Below are 27,991 nucleotides of genomic sequence, written 5' to 3' on the forward strand. Positions count from 1 at the left end.
ATACAATATTAACATGACTGAGTAATCAATTAATAGTATAAATTTTGATGATTTAAAGTCTTTCTTTTAACCGGTGCTACAGTGTAACCATTTTTACTTTAGAAAGATATCCCTAAATTAATCTCAGTGAATGTTTATTAATTGTACTGTCAACAAATATGAAACAAGGCATTTCACTGTCTACTCACCTTTAGGCTTTCTTTTCTTTCTAAAGAATTTCCTTAGTTTTCAATGTTTAAAATCTTTTGTCTAGGTACCACTATTCTGTATGAAGACTGCTATTCAGTAATATGGTCAAACTTACGAATTAGTGAGAGACTTTTGCTTCTGTTCTTAAACCTGTGACTCCCAAACTGGGCAGAAGCATTCGGGCAGCTGCAGTAGATTCAGGCGGCACCCACGCCACTCAAAAATGTTATTTTCCACATACCAGAATGTTAGACACTTCATCAGCCATGATGAGCCACTGAAAGTGTTTGTCGCATTACATTCTTGTCAGTGGCATCATGAATGTTTGTGAAGCTGAGCTAAAAATCCAAGGAGGCAGAAATAAATAGGTGGTAGGTTTCCAATCTTCCTCAAAGTTATACAGTATCTAAAAGCCACATGCACCCTTCTGTTCATTAGACCTGTGGTTGTTTAGGACTGAAACTGATTCTTTGTCTTTTTGGTTTACAAACCATTTTTTTCACGGACACTCAGTTGTTAGGATATACATATTGATTAAACTCTTTGGATATGATTATTTAATAACCAGAAGTGTTAGGTATTTATTTGTCCTTAGAGACTACAAAATATTGCTGAAATGTCAAAGATCTGGGAAACCTTGGGACTTACTATTTCTTCTTCTTAAATGTCATTTCCTTTTTAAACTTGTATTTCCTATTCATAGTATCTTCAAACTTTGGTTTTAAGTTTGCCTTAGGGCTGGAGAGATGGCTCAGCGGCTAAGAGCACTGACCGCTCTTCCAGAGGTCCTGAGTTCAATTTCCAGCAACCACATGGTGGCTCATAACCATCTGTAATAAGATCTGATGTCCTCTTCTTTGCTTAGTAGTGTGTTAATATATATAAATAAATAAATATTAAAAAAAAAAGTTTGCCTTAACTGCTGTTCCTAGCTGGTGTCTCTGTTGGAGACCCTGTACTCCGCACTGGTAAACCTCTCTCGGTAGAACTTGGTCCTGGCATTATGGGAGCCATTTTTGATGGTATTCAGAGACCTCTATCGGATATCAGCAGTCAGACCCAAAGTATCTACATCCCCAGAGGAGTAAATGTGTCTGCTCTTAGCAGAGATATCAAATGGGAGTTTATACCCAGCAAAAACCTACGGGTATGTCTGTGTAACCAGAAATTCCTAAAGTTGGTGAAAGAATATGAAATGAAATGTGTATTTAGTGAACTATTTTATAGTCTTAGTTCAAATAAACATAAAGCATGGATATACTGTCTAATATTTAATGCACTTATTGGACTGTAGAACTAATGCTTTATTTATAAGTTAGGCAAGTGATTTTAAATTATGAAAGTAAGGGTATGTCTGCTTGGGGGTGTGGGGTGTTTTGTTTTGGTTTTGAGCATTAAGTGGCGGGTGCCTTTGTTCCTTAGGTTGGTAGTCATATCACTGGTGGAGATATTTATGGGATTGTCAATGAGAACTCGCTCATCAAACACAAAATCATGCTACCCCCACGCAGCCGAGGAAGTGTGACTTACATCGCACCGCCTGGGAACTACGATGCCTCTGTAAGTACTGCCTGGCCTTTGTTCTCCACAGCACCTGCTCATCCATGGCAGTTACCATTTTAGTGCCCTGCAGCAGCTAAAGCATTTCTAGAACGGAAGTTCCGAGTGACTCCTGTGCTGTTTACTTATTCATTGTTTTACTTATTTTCATGATGATAGGGAACAGATCCAGAGGCTCATATGCTAGGCACTCACTCCCACTGAGCTATGCCATTTTTAAGGGTAATTTTGTTTAGACCTGGACTTGAGCATACAAGAACAAGAATATACCTTTTTAAAAAGAAATATGACATTTCCTAGCTTCTTAACTGATGGGTTTGCCTATATCTCATTCAGCAGGCTTAGAATAAACATGATTTTTTAACTGTCAATCAGGATTCACATAATTAATTATATAGTAGATTATATGAGTTCTTACTTGAGTGTATCATTTGTAACTTAGTTTATTTTACCTATAGTCGCAGAGTGTCAGACAATAGAGTTGTAGCAGTTTCTAAATAGGCATATAATTTTATTGAGAAATCCATGATAACATGTAATGTCCCCATAGTAAAATGCAATAAGCAGTTTTTCAAAAGTATTTACAAAAATGTGTGCTTTATAACATGTAGAGAACACTTGTCAGTTTGAGATTCTACAACAGCTGTCTAGACTTGTTCACTAGCTTAGAGACTTGCTCATTCTAAATGGAGGACTTGCCCTGGAACAGACCATTCATATTAACCAGACTACAGATTTCTTCTGGAATTTGGAGTTACTTGTGAGTGGTTTAAACAGTTCATAGATGTTGTTATATTATCACTTCCTTTTAAAAATATTAACAAAAAATAAAAATAATAATATTTTGGGACTCTTAGAATGTATTTCTAAATTAGAGCAATATGATTGTGATAATGAAAAAGGGAGAAAGGTAAGTTCACACTTCCTTCCACTTTTCCCTAATCCAGGGAACATGTATAGCCTTTAAGACTTACCTGTCGTGCTTGTTCAATTTATGTAGCTCTTTATTACTTGATGTGCTCCTTCCAAAGACTTCCTACCATACTTTATATTAGTCAGTGAGATGGTGATGCACCCAGTATAAAGAAGTATGACTATATGTAAAGACACATAACAAGAACTATACACCTCCCTTCTTATAAAATCAGCCTTCTATCCACGAGAGTAACCTGAGCTTACTTACTTGGGTTTTGGAAGAAGAGTGACTCACAGACTTAGCCACCCTTAAAGTTTTACTGCCTTACATTTGTGTGTTTTAACAGGATGTCGTCCTGGAGCTTGAATTTGAAGGTGTGAAGGAGAAGTTGAGCATGGTCCAAGTGTGGCCTGTGCGTCAGGTGCGGCCTGTCACTGAAAAGCTGCCAGCCAACCACCCCTTGCTTACTGGCCAGAGAGTGCTCGATGCCCTTTTCCCGTAAGTTTGCTGTCTCCCACTGTCTGCCCCCAAGGTATCATGTGCACCAGCCTTTTCGTAATCCTTGCAGATATGAGTTCTCTGTATTAAATACAGCGATAGGTTTTATCTAGGGCAAGTATGATGAATTAGTTACATCTGTTGCCAATAATTAAGAGGCAAAGGTTTTTCCTCTATAGTCCCGAACAACATTGTATTTAAAAAAAACTTCCTGAAAAATAAAATTTCCAAAAGACTATCTGTGACAAAGCATATAAGTAACTTTAAGTTGTCCTAGAATTAATAAATTGGCATTGCTGTAAATCGTTAATTTCTAAAGTCAAATGGACTCCGTATGCTGTCACGGGTAGTAATTTATAGTGTGCTCTTTTCTGTTTTCTTGGCTTAGAAAATTTTACTGTCTTTTGTTAGACACGTGGCTTTACTGTATGCCGCTGTATTTTCTACAATGACCTCATCGTTTAATGCCTGGTTTCTGTTCAACCTTGAATCACTATAAATTTATCATTAAAGTCAGTGCCTCCCACTGGCCAAGCAGGCCCCTGCCACCTAGCTGAGCTGAGCAGCCTCCCCTGCACTCTCACTGAAGCTGGCTCTTTGGGGAGCTCTCCCTGTTTCTTTCCCGAAGAGACCTCTGTGCTTTGACTTCTTCTGTGCTCATTGCCTCCTGTCTGTGTCCATTATTCAGAATATACTCCACAGACTGAAACTTAGGAGTAGTTCCTAGTGGTATAATAAAACTTTGTTTTTTGCCAGAACTCACCTGGCGAAATTCCAACTGTGGAGCCGTCCAGCTGTTCCCTTCTGCTTTGCACACGCCACTGAGAGCAACCAGATGATCCGAGAAATTGATTTCTGACCACACTGCCATGGCAGCCCTTCCCCCACTATAATTGTCTGCTGGCCTTGCGGCTGCTTCATGCTTCTCTGTGTAGTTCAGATGCTCAACTCCACGTCTCCTCCTTCTCGTTTCTTCTTCACTGAGAAATCAGGCACTATGAAGCTCCACCTCCCTCCTCTCTCTTTCCCCTTTTGGGGTTCATTACATATCTGGGTTCCTCAAGTGTGTCTCCCTCTTCTGCCTCTTTTCATAAGTCTCCTGTCTAGTGAGAGAGAAAGGAAGGGAAGAGGAGAGGAGCGGCCAGTGTTAGAGTTTATCCTTTCTACGTGTCCCTGCAGTCTTGTCATGGTAAACTCCTGAGGAATACACATGACACCGGTGCTTCTCCTCTAACCCATGGGAGCTCTGTCCTGCCCTTAGCATTGCTGGTCTCTTGAACCGAACAATACATTTTTAATTTGTCACAGCTTTGAGTATTGCCTTGACATGGACACCCTGTTCTCCCCTGTTCCCTACTCCTATAAGCTTGAGTATTTCTTAGGTCTCCCTCCTGTAAGTATACTCTGCCCTCCTTCAGACCTGGGCTCTTTCAGGGTGGCCTTATTACTCTTCCTGACTAAACTGAACTTTATGACAAGATGTAAGTTTCCTAGGCCCTTCTCTACCCCTTATGAAGGAGATGCACTTGTGTTCTTCAGTGAACAGACTTGTGCAAGCAGGAATGTCATTCAGGCTATTTTATTACCTGCCTGCGTTCATATGGCTTCTGAAGACCCTTCCTCGGTGTCTTATGGAGCACACTTCCACTTTCCACCCACTGTACGTGATAACGATGGCTAATCAGAAGAAAACACGTGCTAAGTTGTCTTTTGTTACTTCAGGATACTATGTCACTCTGTACCTCAGACTTGCCTGGGATGCTATGTAATTTAAGCTAGCCTTCAATTCATGGGTAATCCTACTGCCTCAGCCTCCCAAATGCTGGGAATATAGGCATAACTGCCACGTCCATCTTTCTTTTGTTAAAGACTTGCTTAATCCATGTAACGCTGGCTGTCCTGGAACTCACCATGTAGAGCAAGCTGGCCTCAAACTCACAGAGATCCACCTGCCTCTGCGTCCTGAGTGCCGAGATAAAAGGCATGCCGCGTCACACCTGGTTTACATCCACCTTAAAACATGCTGTTAGGCACAAAGGAGTTGCCAATAATTATGACAGTATGTTCTGCGTGTATAGAAATGTTTCAGAGTAATTACCTTACAGGTATTTTTCTATCAGTTACCTACTTTGTTTAGCAGCATACATTAGCAAGCCAACAGCATAATAAACATTTCTTCTGATTTTTGTTCTGTTGCCCTTCAGGTGTGTTCAGGGAGGAACTACTGCTATTCCAGGTGCTTTTGGCTGTGGGAAGACTGTGATTTCCCAGTCTCTATCCAAGTACTCCAACAGCGATGTGATTATCTATGTCGGCTGCGGTGAAAGAGGGAATGAGATGTCAGAAGTTCTCCGGGACTTCCCTGAGGTCTGTCTACAGAAGACTCCACATAACCGTCTGGAGGAGATCTGCATGTCAGCTGTCACTGACAATAGTTTATGCTCCATGGGCCAAGAATGGTGCTTTCGGTTGTCAAGATGCTTTCAAAGAATTTTAAATTATATTTTTGATTAATCTGTATATTTTAAAAAAGGAAAATGAATTCTTTGAAGTTTCTCTTCTTTATGCTCACTTAAGAGAAAAATAAGGCGGATAAAAGAAAAAAAATTATATTTTGACTGGGTATGGTGGCATGTGCCTCTAATTCCTGTACTTGGGAGGCTGAGCCAGAGGGTCAATAGGTCAGGGCTAGCCTGGACTACATGAGACACTGTCTGAAAAACAAAGTGTGAGAAACTGAACATTTAAATGTGAGACTTCACATGGGCTCTGTGGTCTAGGTTACTGTAGTAGCATGTCCTTTTTCGTAAAAGAATGGATTTCCTTTGTTCATTTGAAATGTCCAAATGAAATTGCCCATTTGTCAGAGAGTCCTGTGGAGCAGGAAAGAGAGGTTGGCATGATGGGGGTGGTCCTAAACAGAAACAAGTTACAATGTTTAAGTGGGAGAAACTAAATTGTTAGCGTGTTGGACTTAAACTGGAGCTCACTGATGGATTTTACACCCTTAGCTCACTATGGAAGTTGATGGTAAAGTAGAGTCCATCATGAAGAGGACAGCGCTGGTAGCCAATACCTCCAATATGCCTGTGGCTGCAAGAGAGGCCTCCATTTACACTGGTGAGTTAGGAGTTGGACGAAAAGACTTTAACACCTGTTCTCAACTTTTAACACTAGCACCCAAATTTTCTTTCCCAAAGAACTTCATCTTTAAAAGACTCCCATATAATCACTTTCCTATCTTAAGAAATATCTGATTTATTATGTGTATCTACGAATAAATAAGCATAAAATTGTTTAAAAGAGTGTGTATGCCTGTGGGTGTGTGGTGTATCTTTTTTTTTTGGTTCTTTTTTTTCGGAGCTGGGGACCGAACCCAGGGCCTTGCGCTTCCTAGGTAAGCGCTCTACCACTAAGCTAAATCCCCAGCCCCGTGTGTGGTGTATCTTATCCACATGCCACACGTCTGTGTGCCCTTGGAGGACAGAGAGCATGTCAGATCCTCTGGAGCTAGAATTACAGGCAGTTGTGAGCTGTCCGGCTCGGTTCTGTGGACAGAACTCAAGTGCTCTGCAGAAGCTCTTAACCTCTGAGCCATCCCTCCAGCCCCAAACGTAAGATGTTTGGTGAGCTGCCCCAGATGGTCGTCTTCACCTCCTCCTCTCTCTCACTGACCCCCTGCTCACCCTCCCCACCCCCCCCACACACACCCTCACCACCCCTGCTCACCCTCACCTCCCCTGCACACACTCACCCACCCTGCACACCCACCCCTGCCCTTTTGCTACTGTTGTTGAACACATCCAGGGCCTTCCTTGCACATACGAGGCAAGCACTCCTGAGCTACAGTCACACTTCCACGTCTCTTAACACTCATAAAGCAATATGTTTACCTTCTTAATTTTATTATCCATCTGTATTTTAGCATCGTACTATATGAATACTATATGAATATGAAAGATAAGAAATTTGCTATACTGTGTCTTTTCTCTTTCAGCCTCAGTGTTTAGGGCCTTTGTTTCTCCATTTTTAGGAATTATTAACTCTTTATTTTGTTCTAGAACTAGAGAGCCAATATTATTTAGACTTTGGCCTTCCCTAAATGGAGCCAGTGTTCCCTGTGGCTAGTTTAGTTTCTCTCGTTATTTCTTGTTTTATTAAATGTGTCTTTTGGAAGTTTCTGCAAGAAAGACTCACAGAAATCTTCATTTTCCTTGAACTCTTGCTTTCTTCATAACTTTCCAGGGTTTTTTTTTTCCCTGTTGCCTTTAAACTTTAACAGTTGTATTTCTGAACTAAAATGATTAGACCAAAATTTTTTGTAACCTGGTAGTTTTTATATGTTGACTTTCATAGACTTCATGGGTTACTATAGTAATACTTACTTTGTTCATGAAAAAACAGGTTTAATTTTTGAGGTAAAAGGACTGTCTATTCAAACCTTAACGGTGGTTTGGCTGGGTACAAACTTCTTAGATCAATATTATTTTGCCTGAGAACATTTATTTAAGCAGTAAATATTGGGAGCAAAATCTGAGAATGATTTTCCCCCTTTTAGAAGTGACTTTTCTTGGTCCAAGGAATTTCTCTTTAAATTTGAAGTCTCATAGCTTTCATAGGATCTGTGGCAGCGTTGATAGCTTGAATACTCCTTCCTAAGCCATGAACCCTGTCAGTCTGTGAATTTGTTTTTTTATTTTGAGAGATTTGAGGTTGTATCTGCAACCTTTTCCTCCATAGACATACTGGAGCCCTTCTGTTTTCCAGGTCTGCCATCTCCTGTCCTGTCTTTTATGTAGACTCTCATGTGTACACACAATGTGTAGTGTCTGTTCCTAGTGTTGCCTCTAATGAAGCCTACATTTCCATACTGGTTTTGGTTTTCTTCCAGGTAGTTCACTGGGCCACACTTTTCGTCTGGTCCTTGGCAGGCACTTTTGCCATCACCGTACTTCCTTCTACATTGTTTTTATTTAAGTATCTCGGACCATTACTCAGCTTTGTGAGAGATGGGTGGAACTGGCTGTGGCCGGTGCAGTGGAACAGGAATTCTTCACGGTTACTTGTGGAATTTGTTATGGCCCGCAGTTGTGTAATTATTTTACTGTTTCTCTTCAGCAAGCCATTGGTAGCGAATCCTTTCCTCTACCTGCCGCACCCATGCTGTGTCATGGAGACAGGGAGCACCTGCTCGTACTGTGTTTCTCCTCCATCTTTCTGCACCTCCTCCATGCCCCCTAGGCCCAGGGAGCTCCTACTCCGGCCATTCTGCTCTGTAGCATGTGGGGCCCATTCACAGAGCTCAATTCGAGTTGTGTCACCTCAGTGAGTCCTTGAAGCTTCCCTGTTCCTGGATCAGTTTTCACGCATTTGGATCTTTTCCCTGTTGTTTTAGCTTAGGGCTAAGTGTATCTTCGCCTTAGACACTGGATCTATAGTGCTGTCTTTTACTCTTCTTGTTTGGTTATAACTTATGAAAAGGAGAAGAAAGTGGCATATTCATGTACTATTTAAGATGGGAAGTCTACCTCATCTCTCATATGGCTGCAGTGTTCCTTCATTGGATAGAGCAGAAACATTTTTTTATAAAGATGCTTGTATTTTAAATTCTGGGGTGGCATTGCATGAGTGCAGTGCCTGCAGAGGCCAGAAGAGGGCATTAGACCTTGGAGCTGGAGTTAGGGGCCACCGGCTGGCACTGGAGTCTGAACGGGCTGTGAGAGCCATCTTAACTGCTGCACTGTCTCTCCAGCCTCAGTAATCATCTAACCAGCACACGCTGGTTATGCTTTAACTCTGACGGCCATTCAAGCGGTGTGGTAACTGTGAGAGAGTTTGTCTCTCATCTTCACCAGTGCTAATCCGGTTAGCAAACAGAAAACATGAAGCAACTGAACGAAGCACCTAGCACCTGGAATGGATGATTGACTTTTAACAGTTGTTGCTGAATTACATACTAGTCAGTCTATATGTAAAATGGACTGGCCTCTTTCCCATGACATCAGCCATTTAAAAACTGCCTGCTGTCAGTTTTCCTTTAGGATAGTAATCATCTTTCGTATTGATTTATCCGAGTTCTTTGATCAATGAAGATAATTACTCTTTTTGAGTCTATGAGTGCAACTTAGTTTGTCTTTTGACTCCTCACCCCGTGCTGGGATCAAACTCCAGATACATCACCCCTCATCTTTTTGTTTTGGTGTTTCTGTCTTTGGTCTGAGTTATTCATTGTTTTTATTTATTTATTTATTGTAGGCAGTGAAAAGTGTTTGTAGGGCATTAGTGAGTCCTTGATTACTCGTGTCTATTTGTGTTTCCTACAGAGTATCTAGTATGAACGTGCAAGTGTTGGTAGCATTTCATCATAGACCTAAAACACATCTGGGCTTATATTAAAAAGTCTGTTTTAGAGGCTGGAGAGATGGCTCAGCGGTTAAGAGCACTGACTGCCCTTCCAGAGGTCCTGAGTTCAATTCCCAGTAACTACATGGTGGTTCACAACCATCTGTAATGGGATCTGATGCCCTCTTCTGGTGTGTCTGAAGACAGCAGCAGTGTTCTCATATTAAATAAATAAATCTCAAATTTAAAAAAAAAGTCTGTTCTAAACATTAGGTTAGAGTATCTGGTGTATTTTTACTGTGTTTTTAAGCCTAAATATTAAGTTTTTTAAAGGTTTGTTTTTAAAACCACTTATACTTAGTATCTTTTATTCTGAGTCATGGTGTGGTACAAAATAAAGTGCTGGTTTACAGTGACTTTTTCTCTTTGCTTCTGAGCTTGTTTTGTTCTTGCTAAAACAAAAGTCGGGGCATTGGGCGACTCTGACAATACAGACATAACTGTATGTTTCTATTGTCTTAGAGTTGTGTATAGTACTTGTTTTTGGAAGATACTTATATGTATTTTATTTCCTTTAATATATTACAAATATATAGGTTAGAAGTTATTCCACTTTAATAGGTTAGAACCTTGTATTGGAAAAGTTTGGCTGAGACAGATAACAAGACCCAGTCACTTTGTTTCTTGGTGTTTTACTTTGTAGGACAGGACCGGGTCTGCATGTCAGAGACTTGAGGCTGTCTCAAGTTTAGTTACGTATGCATGCTTGATGTATAGGATAGACAAGTGGTGCTCGGAAATGTCTTTCCGGATTAATTATCTGAGCAGAGAGCGGGCATAAAACCTCTTCCTGTGTGGAGTGGGCTTGGCCATGGCACATTTAGTCCCAGCGATTGGAGATGCACAGGCAGGTGGATCTCTGAGCTTGAGTTTGCTCCCAAACACACAAACATCCCCCACTCACAGTTGCCATAGCCGTGGCTGGGGTACTCTTTTTTTTTTTTTTTTTTTTTTTTCAGCCTGTGATGAACCCAGGCCAGAGTGGCTCTTCAGACTTCAGCACATGTTTTGAGGGCTTTAGGAAGGCTAGAAAAGTGTATAACATGCCTGGCCATGCAACATAGCATTTTTAATCACATTCTTTTCATCGAGGTCAGTTACATGTCTTATCTAAATGGAAAAGATGCTTGGAAGTATGACTCAGCTCTGTGCCTAGAGAAATAAACCTGGGGAAATGGCTAACAAGATACTTAATGTGCCTGTTTTAAAGTTTCTTAGGGAACTTTGTAAAGTAAAATTCCAGGAAAAGCCAGTAGTTTGTTTTCTGACAGTATAACTTAACAGTGTTCCTCTCTATTTAGGAATTACACTATCAGAATACTTCCGTGACATGGGGTACCACGTCAGTATGATGGCTGACTCTACCTCTAGATGGGCTGAGGCCCTCAGAGAAATCTCTGGTCGCTTAGCTGAAATGCCTGCAGGTGAGTCTAGTGGTTGGTTGTCTCTAATAAAAATTAAGAGCTGCCTTCAAGCTTCCTTTTGAACTTTTCTTCTTGTCTTTCAGATAGTGGATACCCTGCATACCTTGGTGCCCGACTGGCTTCTTTCTATGAGCGAGCAGGCAGAGTGAAATGTCTTGGAAACCCTGAGAGAGAAGGGAGTGTCAGCATTGTAGGAGCGTAAGCAACCAAGCCGTTTGTTTTCCTTTATGTATTTGTTTATTTAGAGCGGACACGGGCTTACCATGTAGTGCATGCTGGCCTGGGACTAGCTGTCTTGCCTTTCCCAACAGACAGGTCCCACCATGCCCAGCTTGTGCTGTTGGTTTCTAAAAGAAAAAGGACGTCACTTACTTTAAAGAAAGGCTAGAAAGATTGCTCAGTCAGTAAAGTGTTTGCCACACAAGCTTGAGGATCTGAGATTGCAGAACCTACATTTAAAAAAAAAGCTATGCATGTTGATGCATGCCTCTAAGCCCAGAGCCAGGCATAGGGAGTGGAAACAGGTGAGGGACTTCTAGGCAGCCAGCCCACTTTGGAAGCAGCACACACACACACACACACACACACACACACACACACACACACACACACACACACACACCCCTGCAGGAGCAGGGAGGAGGGAGGGAGGGAGGATATATACCTTGAGCAGGGAGGAGGGAGGGAGGGAGGATATATACCTTGCTCTGGGAGTGGAGGTTCTTAGGCAGAGTTGCATTCAGAGAGCTTCAAAGGCACTGTGTGAAGTGATTCAGGCTGTCTCTGTGTCTTTGGATTTCATGGGTGTGATTTCCACGACTTTGTAAATTCATTGTGTCTTAGGACTAACTTTAAAAACTGAAGGCATGTTAGGAGGAGGTTACCTCATGCTAAGGACAAAGGACAGATTTATGACTACTACATAAAGCCTTACGGTTCTCAGAACTTTCCCATTTCATCCTTTTTATTAGAATATGAAACTAATTACAATAAATAACGGTTTTCATTTCTCAGACTAGGTGACATTCAATAAATTGTCATTTTTATTTTCAACAAGATTTGTCCTTCCAGGGGTCACTTCCTTTTAAAGTTATACATATGCAGACATTAAGGCTGGGAGCTAGGGAACGGGTTCCGAGATTAAACGTTTGCCACATTGAATTCCCAGACTCCACTGAAAACAGGATATCCTAGGGCATCTTTAAAATCCCAGCGCCCCCTACAGCAGTATGCAAAGTAGAGATAGGAGAGTCCCCAGAAACTTCCAAGACAGACACAGCATATGCAAGGGCAAACAAGAAACCGTTTCAAACAAGGCAGACCCCACGGGTGTCCTTTGATCTCTACGTGTTCTCCATGATACAGATGCACCACCTCTGCAGATGCACACACAGCGATGGGTTTGGATTTGGTTTTCTGTTTGTAATAGGGTCGGGGTATAGTGTGATGCTAGCTCGTGTGCTTAGCAAGCAGAAAGCTTTGGATTCCATTTCTAGCAATAAAAACAAACAAAATTAACTTTTATAAAAATTGATGTTTATATATTATTTTATAAGTGTTTTGGTGTCTTTGTGTTTTTTTACATAACATTCCTAATGGTTATATTTTGTTTCTAATCTAGAGTTTCTCCACCTGGTGGTGATTTTTCTGATCCAGTCACATCTGCTACTCTGGGTATTGTTCAGGTATGCTTCCCCTCTGCCACACCCCAGCTGATTTAGCTAAGTGATCCTCAGATATTTAATTTAATAACTAAAGAACTGGCAGAAATTTAAAAACTGTTTTAATAGAGTCCTTAACACTGTGACAGTTTAGTACATTCTGTTTTTTCTTAGTTCTTCACAGTTTCTACTAAACGTAACAGAAGTCTGAAATACATGCTTGTAGCAAAGTTTTCTTTAGTTAGAGTTATCCTACCCAATAAACTAACTCTTAGGTATAGAACTAAATAGGCCCCAAACTGCATAGTGCCAGGATGTCCAAGGTGCCGTCAGAGAGTGGGCATCTCTGGCCATGCAGGAGTGCCTGGCTCCTCTCGCTGCTCTCCCAGTGCTTGGCCTGGTAGTCTGCACCTAGCTGCTGCCAGGGGACAACGGGAGAAAAGGGACATCACATCGTGAACTGTGGACTCCCAAGCGATACAGTCATTACCCTCTGTGGTTAAATAGGCCAGCTGAGAGCAAGGTTGGGGAACGTGGTTTCTGCCTAGACAGCTGTTTACCTGTGTCAAGGCATCAATTTTAGTGGATAGCTAATGATTAAAGAAGCCTAAATTTAAAAAGTGTGTGAATCAGACCTGTAGTTTCAAATCACGTTAAATTTTAATTGACGTGATAGTTACTTGAGGTCCTCAGATCATTTCAAGGACTTTAATCAAGGTAAATGTCTGTTCCATCTCAGTAAACCCACTGGTCCTTCTGTTCTTCTTACACCGTGATCATCTCCACTGCACCCATTTTCCTTTTTACTATCACATTTGATACACTTGTCACCCACCGTGAAAATGGAGACGTGATTTTATTTTTTAGTTAAGATTGGGTTTTACACATTTTAATATTGCAGCTATATTCATGTATGCTAATATGATACATACTTGGCCCTAGAAGTTAGAGAGCACTTGTTAGGGACAGATGCACTCACTACCTTGAAGAAGAACCTAACTCGCGTTTTTAAACCAGGTGTTCTGGGGCTTGGATAAGAAGCTAGCTCAGCGCAAGCACTTCCCGTCCGTCAACTGGCTCATTAGCTACAGCAAGTACATGCGCGCCCTGGACGAGTACTATGACAAACACTTCACAGAGTTCGTGCCTCTGAGGACCAAAGCTAAGGAGATTCTGCAGGAAGAGGAGGATCTGGCGGAAATCGTGCAGCTCGTGGGAAAGGTGCGTGGGGCTGCACTGGGGTGCCATACAGGTTGGTGAAACTTTGCTGTGCCGGTGCCTGGCTGGCTGGTGAATGGCTCCTGACTAATGTTAGCACTCAGGAGCCTAAGGCAGGAGAGGGCCACAAGTCTGAGGCCCATCTGTGCTACACAGTAAATTCCAGAAGAGTGTGGGCTGTGGCTATAAGATCGTGTCTCAAAATAAAGACCTTAAATGTGAAATATTTTTTAAACTAACTGGGCCTTTAAAATTTCATATAGCATTTAACGTTGTCCTGGGTTCATGACAGGTGAAAACAAGACACCCATCACCAATCAAATTAGATATGAAATTAAGGCCCATTAACTTAGTCTTTGCAGGAGCTCTACAGTTGGACATCAAAGGGTCAGATTCCACTTGCTGTGATAATTGATATGGGACCAGTAAGTGACTTACATACTGTTCCCTAGATCTGGGTAGTCCAGAGGAAGGCGGTGTAAGTAAGTGAGTCACTGTAAATCTCATAATTGATTGGTTCCTCAGGTCGTATAGAGAACTAGCCAGGACTGAGTACTTCTCTCCCACCCCTCCCTCCTTTGGACTCTGTAGTCCAAGCTTCACAGTCCTGTCTGTCCCTCCCAAGTGCAGGATGACAGGGCTGTGCCCCCACGCCACAGCCTGTTATGTTATTACATCTGATAAAGCAACCTCCTAGTGTTTTCTAACTAGGATAATGTTATTAGATAGCTAACATATTAAATATTAAATATTCACTTATGAGACACAGTACGGCATACACATACAATTCATCATGAACAGGCAGAGTGTAGCAAGTGTGACCCAGGAATGTGTCATGAGGAGCGGGGGAGCTGACTCAGTGAGGTGCATGCTGCACGGCCGCAGGCACCTGAGTCCAGATCAGAACCCCTGTATGAAAAGCCACATGCGCTGGTGAGTATATATAATTCCAGCAGTGTGGAGGGAGGCAGGGGGATCCCTGGGGCTTGTTGGGCCACCCTCTGCTGGGAAATCCCAAGCGAGTTCAGTAGAGAACAATTGAGCAAGACATCTAACATCAGCCTCTGGCTTCCACATGCATACACACAGGCACCACCTGCACACATGCACACTTTTACACATAGATGCACATGTGTGCATCCATATGGAAAACATAATAAAAATAAATGTAGGAAAATGACACCTCAACCAGTATGTAAACAATATTTGAAGTTTGCTGTTCTAATTTTAGAAATCTCTTACAAAGCAAGGAATAGAAGACCTTTGTAACTCTGTAAAAAATAAGATGCTAACCTCATGGAAACGCGTGCCTGTATTGTACAGCTTCTGGGGACATGGAATGGAAAGCTGTAATCCTGAGCCCAAGTAACATAACAAGGCACTGTCCTAAATAAAACATGGGAGCAAGAAGGCTGGACGGCTGCTTAAGACACTCACTGCTCTCACAGTGGACTTGGACACAGTTCCCAGCACCCATGTTTTGCTACTCACCCTTAACTACAGTTCTCAGAAATCTGACGCCATTTTCTGACCTGCATATCCCCATATACACATAGCAGACATAGAAGCATACACATGAATAAAAATTGAAATAAATACTAAAAAAACATTAGCAGAGGAGATAGCTCAGTGGATAAAACACTTGCTGTGCAACTGAAGCACTTACTTAAGTTCAGTTCCCCAACACCCATGCAGAGAGCCAAGGACGGCTGCACACCTATAACTGATATTGAGGGACAAAAGCAGGTTCTGCAGGGTCACTGGCTACTAACCTAGCCAAAGGGCAAGCTTCTAATTCAATGAGAACTGGTTCTCAAGGGAATATGGGAACGTGATAGAGGAAGAAACACAATGTCCTCCTCTGCCCCACATGGGCGTGTACATTTCCACAGTCACATGCACGCTACATACAGTAAAGGAAACATCACTAATATACTGAAATGGGAATCTTTTCCCTAAAACAGGGCAGAGACATTTCACCCAGATTGCAACTAGAATGCTTACTATCACTGTTCAGTTTAATATGGAAGTCCTAAATAATGAAATTTTTTCATTCAATTAAGAAATATTCTTAGAGTTTCTATTGCTGTGATAAAGCCCATGAACAAAAGCAACTTGGAGAGCAATGGTTTATTTCGTCTCATATTTCTAGGTAACAGTCCATCAATGAGAGAAGTCAGGGCAGGAACTAAATCAGGGCAGGAATGTAGAGGCAGGAGCTAAGCAGAAGCCATGCTTAAGGACCATCACCCAGAGTTGCACCATCCCTGTGGGATGGGCCCACGCACACCAATCATTTATCAAGAAAATGTCCCACGATTATGTTTTTCAACTGAGGTTCCCAGGTGACTCTAACTTGTTTGAAGTTGACATTAAGAAGTAACTAGTACTTTGTAAAAACTAATGACATGTAGTTACAATGTCATTATTTGTAAATGTCCTCATCTTGAATAGAAGAATAACAGAGAAGCAGAATTAGTAAGAGTTGGATGAGTGGTCTTGATTCAAGATAAACAGAAGCCAAGAGAAATTTTATACTAACATGCAGTGTTCACAATAGCATCGAAAACTAGAGGTCATAGCTAGCATAGTGGCATGCTGTTAGTCCTAGCATTTGAGAGACAGAGGCTGGTGGAGGTATGGTGGTTGGAGGCCAGCTTGGTCTACATAGCTCCAGGCCAGCCAGAGGCTACAGAGTAAAACCTGCTTATGTTTTTAGACTCAGGTCTCAAAAAATTAAAAAAAAAAAAAAGGAGGCTATGAACGAAGTAAAAATGTAATTTTTCTATCAAAAACATTTTTAAATTAATGTAGGAAAAGACTATCTGAAAACAGTCCGTCCACACTTTGGAGTGGATTAACAGGTGTTCCATGAATCAGAAAGAAGCCCAGCTGTGTAATCCACTTGCTGTGTAAGCCTGGTGACCTGAAGTTCAGTCCCCAGAATCTTCAGAGTTGTTGTTTGGCCTCCACAATCCTCTGTAGCGTGTACACATGTACATGAGCACTCACACACACATATACATGCACTAAAATACATGTTTGATAATAAACCACTTCTGTTTGAACTATAAAGTCAGTGCACTACCGAGCACATTTCTAGCTGATTTCATATTTCAACACTAGAGATTGTACCCCATGCATACGAAACACTCTATTACTGAGCTGCATCTCAGCCCACTGTAGCTGAATCTTCTGAGTAAATCAGTAGTCATTTGCTGTCCTAGACATTCACTCTTAGGAAAATAAAACAACAGTAAATAAGAAAGGGATGTTCTCTTATTAGGTATTAACAGAAAACTATAGTATTAAAAACAGTGTAGCACTGGCAAGATAACTGACAAGCATACCAGTAGACAGAGCAGGGGTAGACTTCATATCTGGATCCTTGATACTTTACAATGTGTCACAGAGCAAGTGAGAAAAGTATGGTTGATTTGGGCCAGCACTGGAAAACTATTAAGTGTCTGAAGCAAATAAAATTGGGTTGCTTCTCATTTCCACATACAAAGGTAAACTACAAATAGGTTAAAATTTTAGGTATGAAAGGAAACAATCACCATCCCTAACCCCCAGCTGTATTACAGAGTAATAGTGATAAAAAAAAATACTGCATGGTATTGGTACAGGGACAGGTAGGTAGATCAATGGAATAGAATTGAAGACCCAGAAATGAACCTACACACCTATGGTCACTTGATCTTTGACAAAAGAGCTAAAACCATCCAATGGAAAAAAGACAGAATGGTGCTGGTTCAACTGGCGGTCATCAGGTAGAAGAATGCAAATTGATCCATTCTTATCACCTCATACAAAGATCAAGTCCAAGTGGATCTTGAACCTCTACATAAAACCAGATACACTGAAACTAATAGAAAAGAAAGTGGAGAAGAGCAATGAACACATGGGCACAGGAAAATATTTCTTGAACAGAACACCAATGACTTATGATCTAAGATCAAGAATCGACAAATGGGACCTCATAAAATTGCAAAGCTTCCAACCAACCAACAGATTGGGAAAAGATCTTTACCAATCCTAAATCCGATAGAGGGATAATATCCAATATATACAAAGAACTCAAGAAGTTAGACTCCAGAGAGTTAAATAACCTCTTTTAAAAATGGGGTACAGAGCTAAACAAAGAATTCACAGCTGAGGAATATCGAATGGCTGAGAAGCACCTAAAGAAATGTTCAACATCCTTAGTCATCAGGGAAATGTAAATCAAAACAACCCTGAGATTCCACCTCACACCAGTGAGAATGGCTAAGATCAAAAACTCAGATGACAGCAAATGCTGGCGAGGATGTGGAGAAAGAGGAACACTTCTCCATTGTTGGTGGGATTGCATTCTGGAAATCAGTCTGGAGGTTCCTCAGAAAATTGGACATAGTACTACCTGAGGACCCAGCTATACCATTCCTGGGCATATACCCAAAAGATGCTCTAACATATAACAAGGACACGTGCTCCACTATGTTCATAGCAGCCTTATTTATAATAGCCAGAAGCTGGAAAGAACCCAGATGCACTTCAACAGAGGAATGGATACAGAAAATGTGGTACATCTACACAATGGATTACTACTCAGCTGTCAAAAACAATGTCTTCATGAAATTCAGAGGCAGATGGAATGAACTGCAAAATCTCATCCTGAGTGAGATAACACAATCACAGAAAAACACACATGGTATGCACTCATTGATAAATGGAAAATGAAAAAAAAAAAAACCAAAAAGCTCAGAATACCTAAGATACAATTCACAAAGCACATGAAGCTCAAGAAGGTAGACCAAAATGTGGATGCTTCAGACCTTAGAAGAGGGAACAAAATACTACAGAAGGAAATACAGAGACAAAATGTGGAGCAGAGATTGAAGGAAAGGCCATCCAGAGACTGTCCCACCTAGGGGGATCCATCTCATATACAGACACCAAACCCAGACAGTATTGGGGATGCCAAGAGGTGCATGCTGACAAAGGATCCACATTTGGTTCCCAGCACTCCATGGCAGCTCATCACTGCCTGTATGTGGATGTGTACATGAGAGTGCACGTGTTGGGAGCTAGAGGTTCAAACAGTTGCAGTCAGTTATGAGGTGGTGTGGGAATCAAATCCCCATCTTGTGAAATAACAGTGTATGTTCTTAATTTCTGAACCATCTCTGCAGCCTTAGAAAAGGCAAATCTATGATAGAGACACCTCCTGCCAAGGCCAATGACCTGAGTTCAATTCCTGGGACCCACGTGGTAGCAAAAGAAACTGCAGAAGATTGTCCTCTAGCTTCCACGTGCATGTTATGGCATGCACACATGCACACACCCATAGAAATAAATAAATGTGTGAGTGTGTGTGTATGCACAGATACATAATATATAAATGTTAAAGAAAACCAATCTTCTAAGACTCTCTTTGTTGTGTAGGATTAGAAAAGGACTTCTGCAGTTTTCCTTAAATATAACAAGAGAAAGCAGTGGTGGTGCTGGAGGACGGCTCAGTGGTCCAGAGCGCTTGCTGTTCTTTCAAAGGATCCACATTTGGTTCCCAGCACTCACATGGCTGTCTGTAATTCCAGTTCCAGGGGATCAATTATCCTTTTCTGACCTCTGTGGCACTGGGTACACATGAGCATACTGAAATATATGCAGGCAAAATACTCATACACACAACATAAATATAATGAAGTTTTTAGTAAAATTGATGGTCTGCTGTCTAAAATATAACCAAAGGATAGAGTGGACAGATGTAAAAAGGAAACCAGAAATATTACAGAGCTATAGTGAATCTTTCAAACAGCAATGATACAACAATCTATACTAGTTTGAATGGCAAAAATTGTACATCTGGGTATTGCCAAGCACTATGGGATCTGGGACTGGCGTACAATTGATGGGTGTGTCATCTGGAGTGGCCTTAGTAGACACAGTCTACTAAGCCTTGAGTCTTCAGCAGAGAGATACAGAGGTAGAAAATGAGATGAAATTGGAGAGCCCTCTACTGAGGGCAAAGACAGAATATAAAAAAGATGGAGGGTTCAGCCAGGCAGTGGTGGTACCTGCCTGTAATCACTCAGGAGGCAGAGACAGGTAGATCTCTGAGAGTTCACAGCTAACTTGCACTACAGAAGGAGTTCTAGGATACCTAAGACTACAGAGAAACTACAAAGTTTCCAGAGAAACTATTGTCTGGAAAAAAATGGAGAATGTGCATACAGAATGAAATTGCCAAGGTTGAAAGGAATGAATTATGTAGCAAAGAATAGCATGGTGGATCTTAAAATCAGCATGTCAAAGCACCAGAGAATGCTTTAAATAATGAAAATTCTTTCACAAAATAAAATATACATTTTTGTATCATTTAAAACAAAACATGATTAAAGGATTTACCTGTGGTTGAAGAAAGAGAGATGAAAGAAATTTTTTGAAAAGAAAGCTATGAAAGTCTTGCTTCTTCCCTAACTCTAGGACTGGCACCTTTCTCCTCTTGTTAGTGAACCCAGCGACAATGGTATTATCTCATGTTTGCCCAGGTGATTGCTAACAGCATTTGAGGCAGTGATACTTAGTGATTGAGGCTCTATAACTTAGCTTACCAATAAAACAGCACTGCATAAGTGAATACTTAGTATCCACCATAGTTCTAAACAGCCTGTAATGTGAAAAACAAAGTAACTTTGCAAACTGTTTAGATTTCTGTCAAGCAGACTTAAAAACTGGATTCGAGTAATAGACAGTGTAGGATATTGAGAAATACTTTAAAAACAGGTAGGGTGGTGGGGGAGGACCAGGGAGTGGTGGAGGAAAGGGAGAAATAGAATCAATCATTGAATATGATTCTAAGAAAATACATGTTAAAAGCATGTAGAGCTTAGATACTGGAGAGTTGGCTCAGCAGTTAAGAGTACTGACTGCTGTTCCAGAGGACCTGGATTCAATTCCCAACGTCCACATGGGACCTCACAGCTGCCTTTAACTCCAGTTCCAGAAGATCTGATGCCCCTTTTTCTGTCCTCTGCCAAGTACTGCACACACACTGGACACAGACATCCCCGAAGGCAAAACACCATACACATACAATAAAGATAACTAAATTTAAAGGGGGCGTTGGAGAAGTAGTTCAGAAATTAAGAGTACTTACTGCTCTTGTAGAGAACCCAGGTTCTGTTTACGGCACCCACGTCCAGCAGTTCCAGAGCATCTGGCACCCTCTTCTGCTTCTGGGACCATGTGCACACATGGTGCACCTGAACACACCCCGCTGTACACACATACACATTAGATGCTTTCCTAAAGTAATCAGGGCCAGTGAGATGGCTCAGTGGTTCAGAGCACTCACGTGGTGGTTTACAGCCATCCCTAAGTCCAGTTCCAAGTTATCCAGTGCTTTCTCCTGACCTCTGTGAGTCAGGCACACACAGTGCATACATACATGCAGGCAGATACACATAAAATAATTTCAAAAATTAAAAGCATACTTGTGTTGATAGCAGTATTGTCCACAGTAACAAGAGTGAAAGTGACTTGAATGTCTACTTATTAGTGAATGAACAGACCGTCATTAGTAAGTTCAGTGTGGTGGTATCATATGCTGCAACACTGAAAATGTGGAGGGCATTCTAAAGGAAATAAGCTAGTCATAGAACAAACAGTGTGTGATCTTACTGGTCAGCTGTCTAAACTAGGAAGGAGAGCAGTGCAGTTTGTGGGCCTAGGGTTTCGGGGTGCAAGAGGGACAAGTTTAAAAAGAGCTCACAGCAATGCGATTGTGCTTTATACTGCGGAACTTGGAGAGGTTCAATTCAGACCTGCCTGAAACTCACTTTGCTATCCAGGCTAGCCTCAAACTCACAGCAATCCTTCAGCTTCAGCTGACTAAATACTGAGATCATAGGCGTGAGCCACTATGCCTATCTGCTAAATGCTAGATTTCATATTTATGTGACGTTTTACCACTATTAAAAAGCATAAAGGTATTTATTAGTAATAAGTGATTGCATGTTGATGTATACTTGCTAATTGATTGTTACCATGGATCCCATGCGATGGAGTAAATTTCTTAAGGTATCCTTTTCTTTCCTAGGCGTCTTTAGCAGAGACAGATAAAATCACCCTGGAGGTAGCAAAACTTATCAAAGATGACTTCCTACAACAAAATGGGTACACTCCTTATGACAGGTATGCTCGCCGCCCTGATTCCCTTCTTTGAGGAGTTTCTGTTGTGTTTTAGCAAAGAGCCACCTGCACAGTGAAGCTTCCTCATATGTGTGCGTTCTGGTTCAGTATATTGCTTACTTTATATGTTCATAGCAGACATCTAATATGCCCCTTGCCTCAGTCTGCTTGGTAGTCAGATTCTGACAGTATTTTCATCACACCCATCTATAATTAGAGTGAATTGTGGCTTTGTGTGCAGACCTGGGGGAGCATCACCTGCCTCAGCTTTCTTCCCTGCTGCTTTCTACCAGCCTCGCCTAAGGATTTGTTTTGTGCTTCCTCTGCCTTACTTCATATGAGTACTAAATTTCTTGCTACAAAGAAATCTTGCTGAGTGTCCCCGCCACCTTCTTCCACCCCTTCCCCATGCTTTTCTGTTTGCATATTCTCTACTAGTGCTGGGGCATTTTCAAGAGAACCTGTTTTAAACATTAAGAATTTGAGTCCTTTGTCTTAAGCTACCCTTCTCTCTTTAATCGTATTTGACTCCATAAAAAAAAAGAGAGAGACAGAGAGACAGAGAAGGGGAGAAAGAGGGAGGAAGGGATGGAGGGAGGTGGAGAGGGAGAGAAGGAGAGAGAGAGAGAGAGAGAGAGAGAGAGAGAGAGCGCACTAGGGAAATGGCTCAATGTACCTAGGTGTTTTTTTTTTGGTTTTTTTTTTTTTTTTTTTTGTTCTTTTTTTCGGAGCTGGGGACCGAACCCAGGGCCTTGCGCTTCCTAGGTAAGCGCTCTACCACTGAGCTAAATCCCCAGCCCCTATGTACCTAGTTTTAAGTCCCCCAAATCCACACAAAACGAAGCACAGTAGCACATATTTGTGTCCCTTCCTCCTATGGTTTAAGGTGGATGCTAGAGACAGAATCCTAGGAAGCTCATGGACCAACTAGAAGCTAGTGTGGCATTCAGAGCTTCACAGCAGTGGACGGCAGAGGCTCTCAGAAGATGAAAGGCAAGGGCTGACACCCAAGATGAAAGCTGAGCAAATAGAAGGATTGATCAGAATGTAGGGCAAGTAAAAAATAGGCCAGTGTGTCAGCCTCAGAACCCTGTTCTGTCCTGAATGGAACCACTACAGGAAGAAAACAGGCAGAAATCTTTAGAAAAATTATAATAAGGTACATGGAATTGAGTATTTGTGTGTATATCTGTGTGTCTCTGTCTGTCTGTCTGTCTGTCTGTCTGTCTGTCTGTCTCTGTATGCTTTTAAAAGGTATGGGTACATAAAAATGAGTATACTTAAAGGAAACAGAGGACTGTGGGTATGGAGGGAAATGACAGCTTCCCTGCCAGTGAGAAAAAGTGAGGGAGGGAGATACGGGGGTGCGGGATTGGGGGAGATTGGGGTGACTTTAGCAACTTTTCAGTTCTCTGCTTCCCTAGTTATTATTCCTTAAACCTTATCTCTGGTCACAAGGGGTCTCCATTACTCAGTTGTTTTACTATTTGAGCTACGTACTGAATTGCGTGTACAAACCGACTGCTGACTAGTCACTAGAGTGGGGCAGTCCTGCCCCAGCCTTCTGACAGTCTCAGCAGAACAGTCAGCATCCTCTCAGTACATGCATATCCATGTCCCTGTGCGCCATCTAACTGTCTTTACCCCACTGTTTCAGTCCTTATGTATCGTCTAGTGACCGGCAGCGGAATGTATACTACAGAAACAAATGGCTAGGGATCCGTAGCTAGATTCCATGTAGTGAAGATGTGAATTTGCTAACTCCCTGTTGTTCGTTTCCCTAGGTTCTGTCCATTCTATAAGACGGTGGGGATGCTGTCCAACATGATTTCATTCTATGATATGGCCCGCCGGGCTGTGGAGACCACCGCCCAGAGTGACAATAAGATCACATGGTCCATTATCCGTGAGCACATGGGGGAGATTCTCTATAAACTTTCCTCCATGAAATTCAAGGTATATTTGCTTTCTACTCTAGCTTTTGTTAGTAAGAAACCAACTGTTCTTTCCCACACCGTCTGCCTCACTCCTTCCCTCCCGTCTTCCTTCCTCCCTACTTCCTTCCTTTTTTCCCTTCCTCTCTTTCTCCCTTCCTCCCTTTTTCTTCCTTTCTATCCTATTTGAGTTCCAAACTGGAGGTATGAAATTTGCATTTTTCTTTTCTGTTGAAGATTTATTCTCAATTTACTTATGTATCTATGTGCATTTGTCATACATATATGTGCCACAGGTGTGTAGAGACTGTGGAGACCAGAAGTAGGTGTTGGACACCTGCAGCTGGTACGTGCATGCAGTGAGGGTACTGAGTGCTCAGCTTGGGTCCTCTGAAAAGGCAGCAAGGCTTTATCTCTGAGCCCCTCATGCACACTTCTCATCTTACGCTGCTTAGGTTGCATAAAACCAAAACAGCCTTCCAGGCTCTGTTCACTCAGGAACTCCATAGGTAAAGATTGTAGTGTCATTTCTGTGGGGCTGAGAGACGGTCGTCTGTAAGAGCACTTACTGCTCTTACAGAGGGCCTATGTGCAATCCCAGCACCCCACCCACATGGTAGATTCCTGAAATTCCAAGGATCTAGCACCTTTTCTGACTCCCAAGGGCTCTTGCACACAAATGATATACAGATATACACTCAGACACACACATGTGCGTTTTTAAAAAAAGATTATAGTATATCATATCCAAAATAAACCCTAATTTTTGTCTCTGTCTTAGCTACTGGCAGTTTAAAGTGTTTGATGAATTAGATTACATTTCATTATTTCTCATGTCATGATTTACAAGCACATATAATAATCATCCATTAAAAATGATGCTTTGGGTATATTTATGCTACAGAAACAGAGGTCCAAGTCTAGAAGCCACAAGGTGACTTAGTGGATAATGGCCCTTGCTGCTAACCTCAGTGGCCTGGATCCAGTTAATGAGCTGTACTAGATTACTGATCATGCTTCACTTCATCTGAATTCTAACTTCCACGTGTTGTATACACACATCTAATGTGTGATGCTACAAGATTCCCACTAATTTACACATCGCTAAGGTTTGATCATTGTGGGTCAATAGCAGGCAAAATTCAGAAATGAAGTGTTGGTTTGGTTTTAGTCCAGCTGCACATTCCCACTGTAAAGAAAGTTGGGTTTACCTGTGACTTACCAGTGTCCTCAAGGTAAGTTGGCACTCCATATTAATAAATCACCTATCACACATCTAGAAAGTCCTTTGCCATAGGTAAATTTGTACTGTTTTCTTTTTCAGGATCCAGTGAAGGATGGCGAGGCAAAGATCAAGGCCGACTACGCACAGCTTCTTGAAGATATGCAGAACGCATTCCGTAGCCTGGAAGATTAGAACTGTGACTTCTCTCCTCCTCTTCCGCAGCTCATATGTGTATATTTTCCTGAATTTCTCATCTCCAACCCTTTGCTTCCATATTGTGCAGCTTTGAGACTAGTGCCTCGTGCGTTCTCGTTCATTTTGCTGTTTCTTTGGTAGGTCTTATAAAACACACATTCCTGTGCTCCGCTGTCTGAAGGAGCTCCTGACCTTTGTCTGAAGTGGTGAATGTAGTGCATATGATACACAGTGTAACATACACATTGTAACATATACGTTCTGTAAACTTGTATGTAAGGTGACTACCCCTTCCCTCCTCTCCAGTAAACTGTAAACAGGACTACTGCATGTGCTCTATTGGGGATGGAAGGCCAGATCTCCATACCGTGGACAGGTACATAAGGAAACTAGACCACTTGCAACTTAGTGTTTGTTGAGTAACCATTTTGCAGGAAGTATTTCCATTTAAAAAACAAAAGATTAATGTTCCAATTATTTGTAGCTTCCCCAGTATCAATCAGGACTGTTTGTGGCGCACTTGGGAACTATTTTGTTTTCCTAACAGACGTTTGCAAGGCTGAACGTAATAGATAAATCAGTTCCCTCTGAAAGTGTGAAAGTAAAAAGAGAGCTAGGTGGTCAGACTTAAATTGACATCGTCTTGTTTAAGCATATTTTATTTCACTGAGAGATTTAATATCAAGGACTTTTATATACTCAATTACTAGGAAATCTTTTTTTAAGTACAATTTAAAAATCATTGAAAATGTGATCCACATCATAGCCATTTTCCTTATATTTAGTCAGATGAGCTCAGAGTGGGGAGGGTGTGGGTTAGAATACCACAAGGACACGCAGCAGTGCCTGCAGGCAGTGTGGCCGGGGGCCAGAGCGGCATTGTTTTCACGAGGTACGTGTGTGGCGTGTGTGTTTGCTTGTTGACACTCTGAAAACAGCAAGCTTACCAGTTCCAGGAAATATTTTGTTTTCTTTCACTGGCTCAGAAAGCTCCTCAAAGTACCTGGTCCCTGAAGCTTCCTATCTGTTAATAGAGACGAGAGAGGTTCTTAAATTTAACTGGTGACAAAACAAAAAGAAAAAAAAGATCGATTTTTGTCTTGCTGTTTTGGTGTGTTTAAATAATAATTCCATATTTGCATAACGAGGCTCGCTTCTGAGAGCTTGGAGATCGTGCTCCCTCTTCACTCTCCGGGGTGATAATGCTGGCGCCATGCTACCTCTTCAGGAGGGGAAGGGGATTGAACATGGCTAACACTCTCAAGTACACAAGCGTAACGACAAAGTATTTATTTTAAGCCTTGGTATGTTGTTTAAATTATTAGGTGGTGCATTTCTTATGGTCTTTTGGGTAGACATAGTATACACTTCAGATGTAATGTGTAAATCCTTGCTAGTGCATGTCTACACGATAGACTGCTATTCAAGAAGGATATTCTTCCACATAACAATTTAAAAACTATTAAATCAGATATGGATTATGCAATGACTTGTTGAGAGGTGGATTAACGGTGCTGCTTAATCAGTTTGCTTCCAATATGGCTTCGTATCCAGAAGCCCTGACTAGTGGAGATGAGAAAGATTTCAAAACCTGTCTGCCTACACCTACCAGCAACCTAGGCTTGTGATCAGAATGAATGATCCCAAGAAACTACTTGACCAAGTGTGTTTTGTTGTCCTGGATTTGAGATGTGCGTTCTTCCTCCCTCTGAGACTGTTGATGTATGAGTGTGAAGAAGTTACAGAAACAACGCTCAGATTTTCACGGTAACTTTCCCTCTGCCCACACTGTAGAGTTTCAGATTGTTCACTGATAGTGCTTCTTTCGTAAGGATGTGTTAAAATATAGCAGTCTTTTTAAAAGATTATGCAGTTCTCTATTTATTGTGCTGTGCCTGGTCCTAAGTGCAGCCGGTTAAACAAGTTTCATATGTATTTTTCCAGTGTTAAATCTCATACCTATGCCCTTTGGAAAGCTCCATCCTGAACAATGAATAGAAGAGGCTATATAAATTGCCTCCTTATCCTTAAGATTTCACTATCTTTATGTTAAGAGTAATGTATAATTATTAAAATCTATGAAAAATAAAAAGTGGATTTAAATTAACTTTTCTTTCCCTTTTTATTCTTTTTGCGGGGGAGTAGGGCCAAGAGCTCTGAGAAAACACTGCACCTTGTGTTGTGATTTACTGTCACAGTATATCCTGAAAGTGTTTCCCTGTGTACCTGTACTTGCATCTTGCAGTTGGGTTGTGGCACATACACAACAGCCTGTACCGCATCCTACAGTCACAGCACAGGGCGGTTGGGAGATACAGTTTGCAGAATGATTTCCCATTATCAGGGAGCTAGAGACAATCTGTAATGCCCATTCCAGTTTTTGTCAATTTAACTAAGTGTTGTAATGCAAACAATTTTAGATCTAATGTAGCAATTTACTCACATCCATTGTAGCTTTCTGATGTGGTATCTAGATGCACATATATATGGGGGTTATCAGATTGGCTGGCATGGCTGGAACTGCACAGTCCAACAGTGGCCGTCTACATGCTCAACAGTCAGTGCCCAGTCCAAGAGAGACTGAGGAGAACTCC

The 27,991-nt window shown here is 41.5% G+C and overlaps 1 protein-coding gene across 4 annotated transcripts in view; it reads left to right on the plus strand.

Annotated features, from left to right (window-relative positions):
• The window catches only part of Atp6v1a (ATPase H+ transporting V1 subunit A), a 53,804-nt gene extending 26,300 nt beyond the window's left edge, over positions 1-27,504 (plus strand). For all 4 annotated transcript variants that reach the window (XM_063270767.1, XM_006248348.5, XM_006248349.5 and 1 more), the window contains exons 4-15: positions 1,122-1,336; positions 1,612-1,749; positions 3,012-3,163; positions 5,368-5,530; positions 6,175-6,283; positions 10,867-10,989; positions 11,073-11,187; positions 12,611-12,674; positions 13,668-13,871; positions 21,952-22,046; positions 23,828-23,999; positions 25,302-27,504. In XM_063270767.1, the coding sequence (XP_063126837.1) occupies positions 1,122-1,336; positions 1,612-1,749; positions 3,012-3,163; positions 5,368-5,530; positions 6,175-6,283; positions 10,867-10,989; positions 11,073-11,187; positions 12,611-12,674; positions 13,668-13,871; positions 21,952-22,046; positions 23,828-23,999; positions 25,302-25,394 (1,643 nt within the window). In that variant the 3' untranslated portion in view covers positions 25,395-27,504. The remainder of the gene's footprint in view (positions 1-1,121; positions 1,337-1,611; positions 1,750-3,011; positions 3,164-5,367; positions 5,531-6,174; positions 6,284-10,866; positions 10,990-11,072; positions 11,188-12,610; positions 12,675-13,667; positions 13,872-21,951; positions 22,047-23,827; positions 24,000-25,301) is intronic.
• Positions 27,505-27,991: the final 487 nt, after the last annotated feature.

The sequence above is a fragment of the Rattus norvegicus genome, chromosome 11, assembly GCF_036323735.1.
Source record: "Rattus norvegicus strain BN/NHsdMcwi chromosome 11, GRCr8, whole genome shotgun sequence".
Lineage (NCBI taxonomy): Eukaryota > Metazoa > Chordata > Mammalia > Rodentia > Muridae > Rattus > Rattus norvegicus.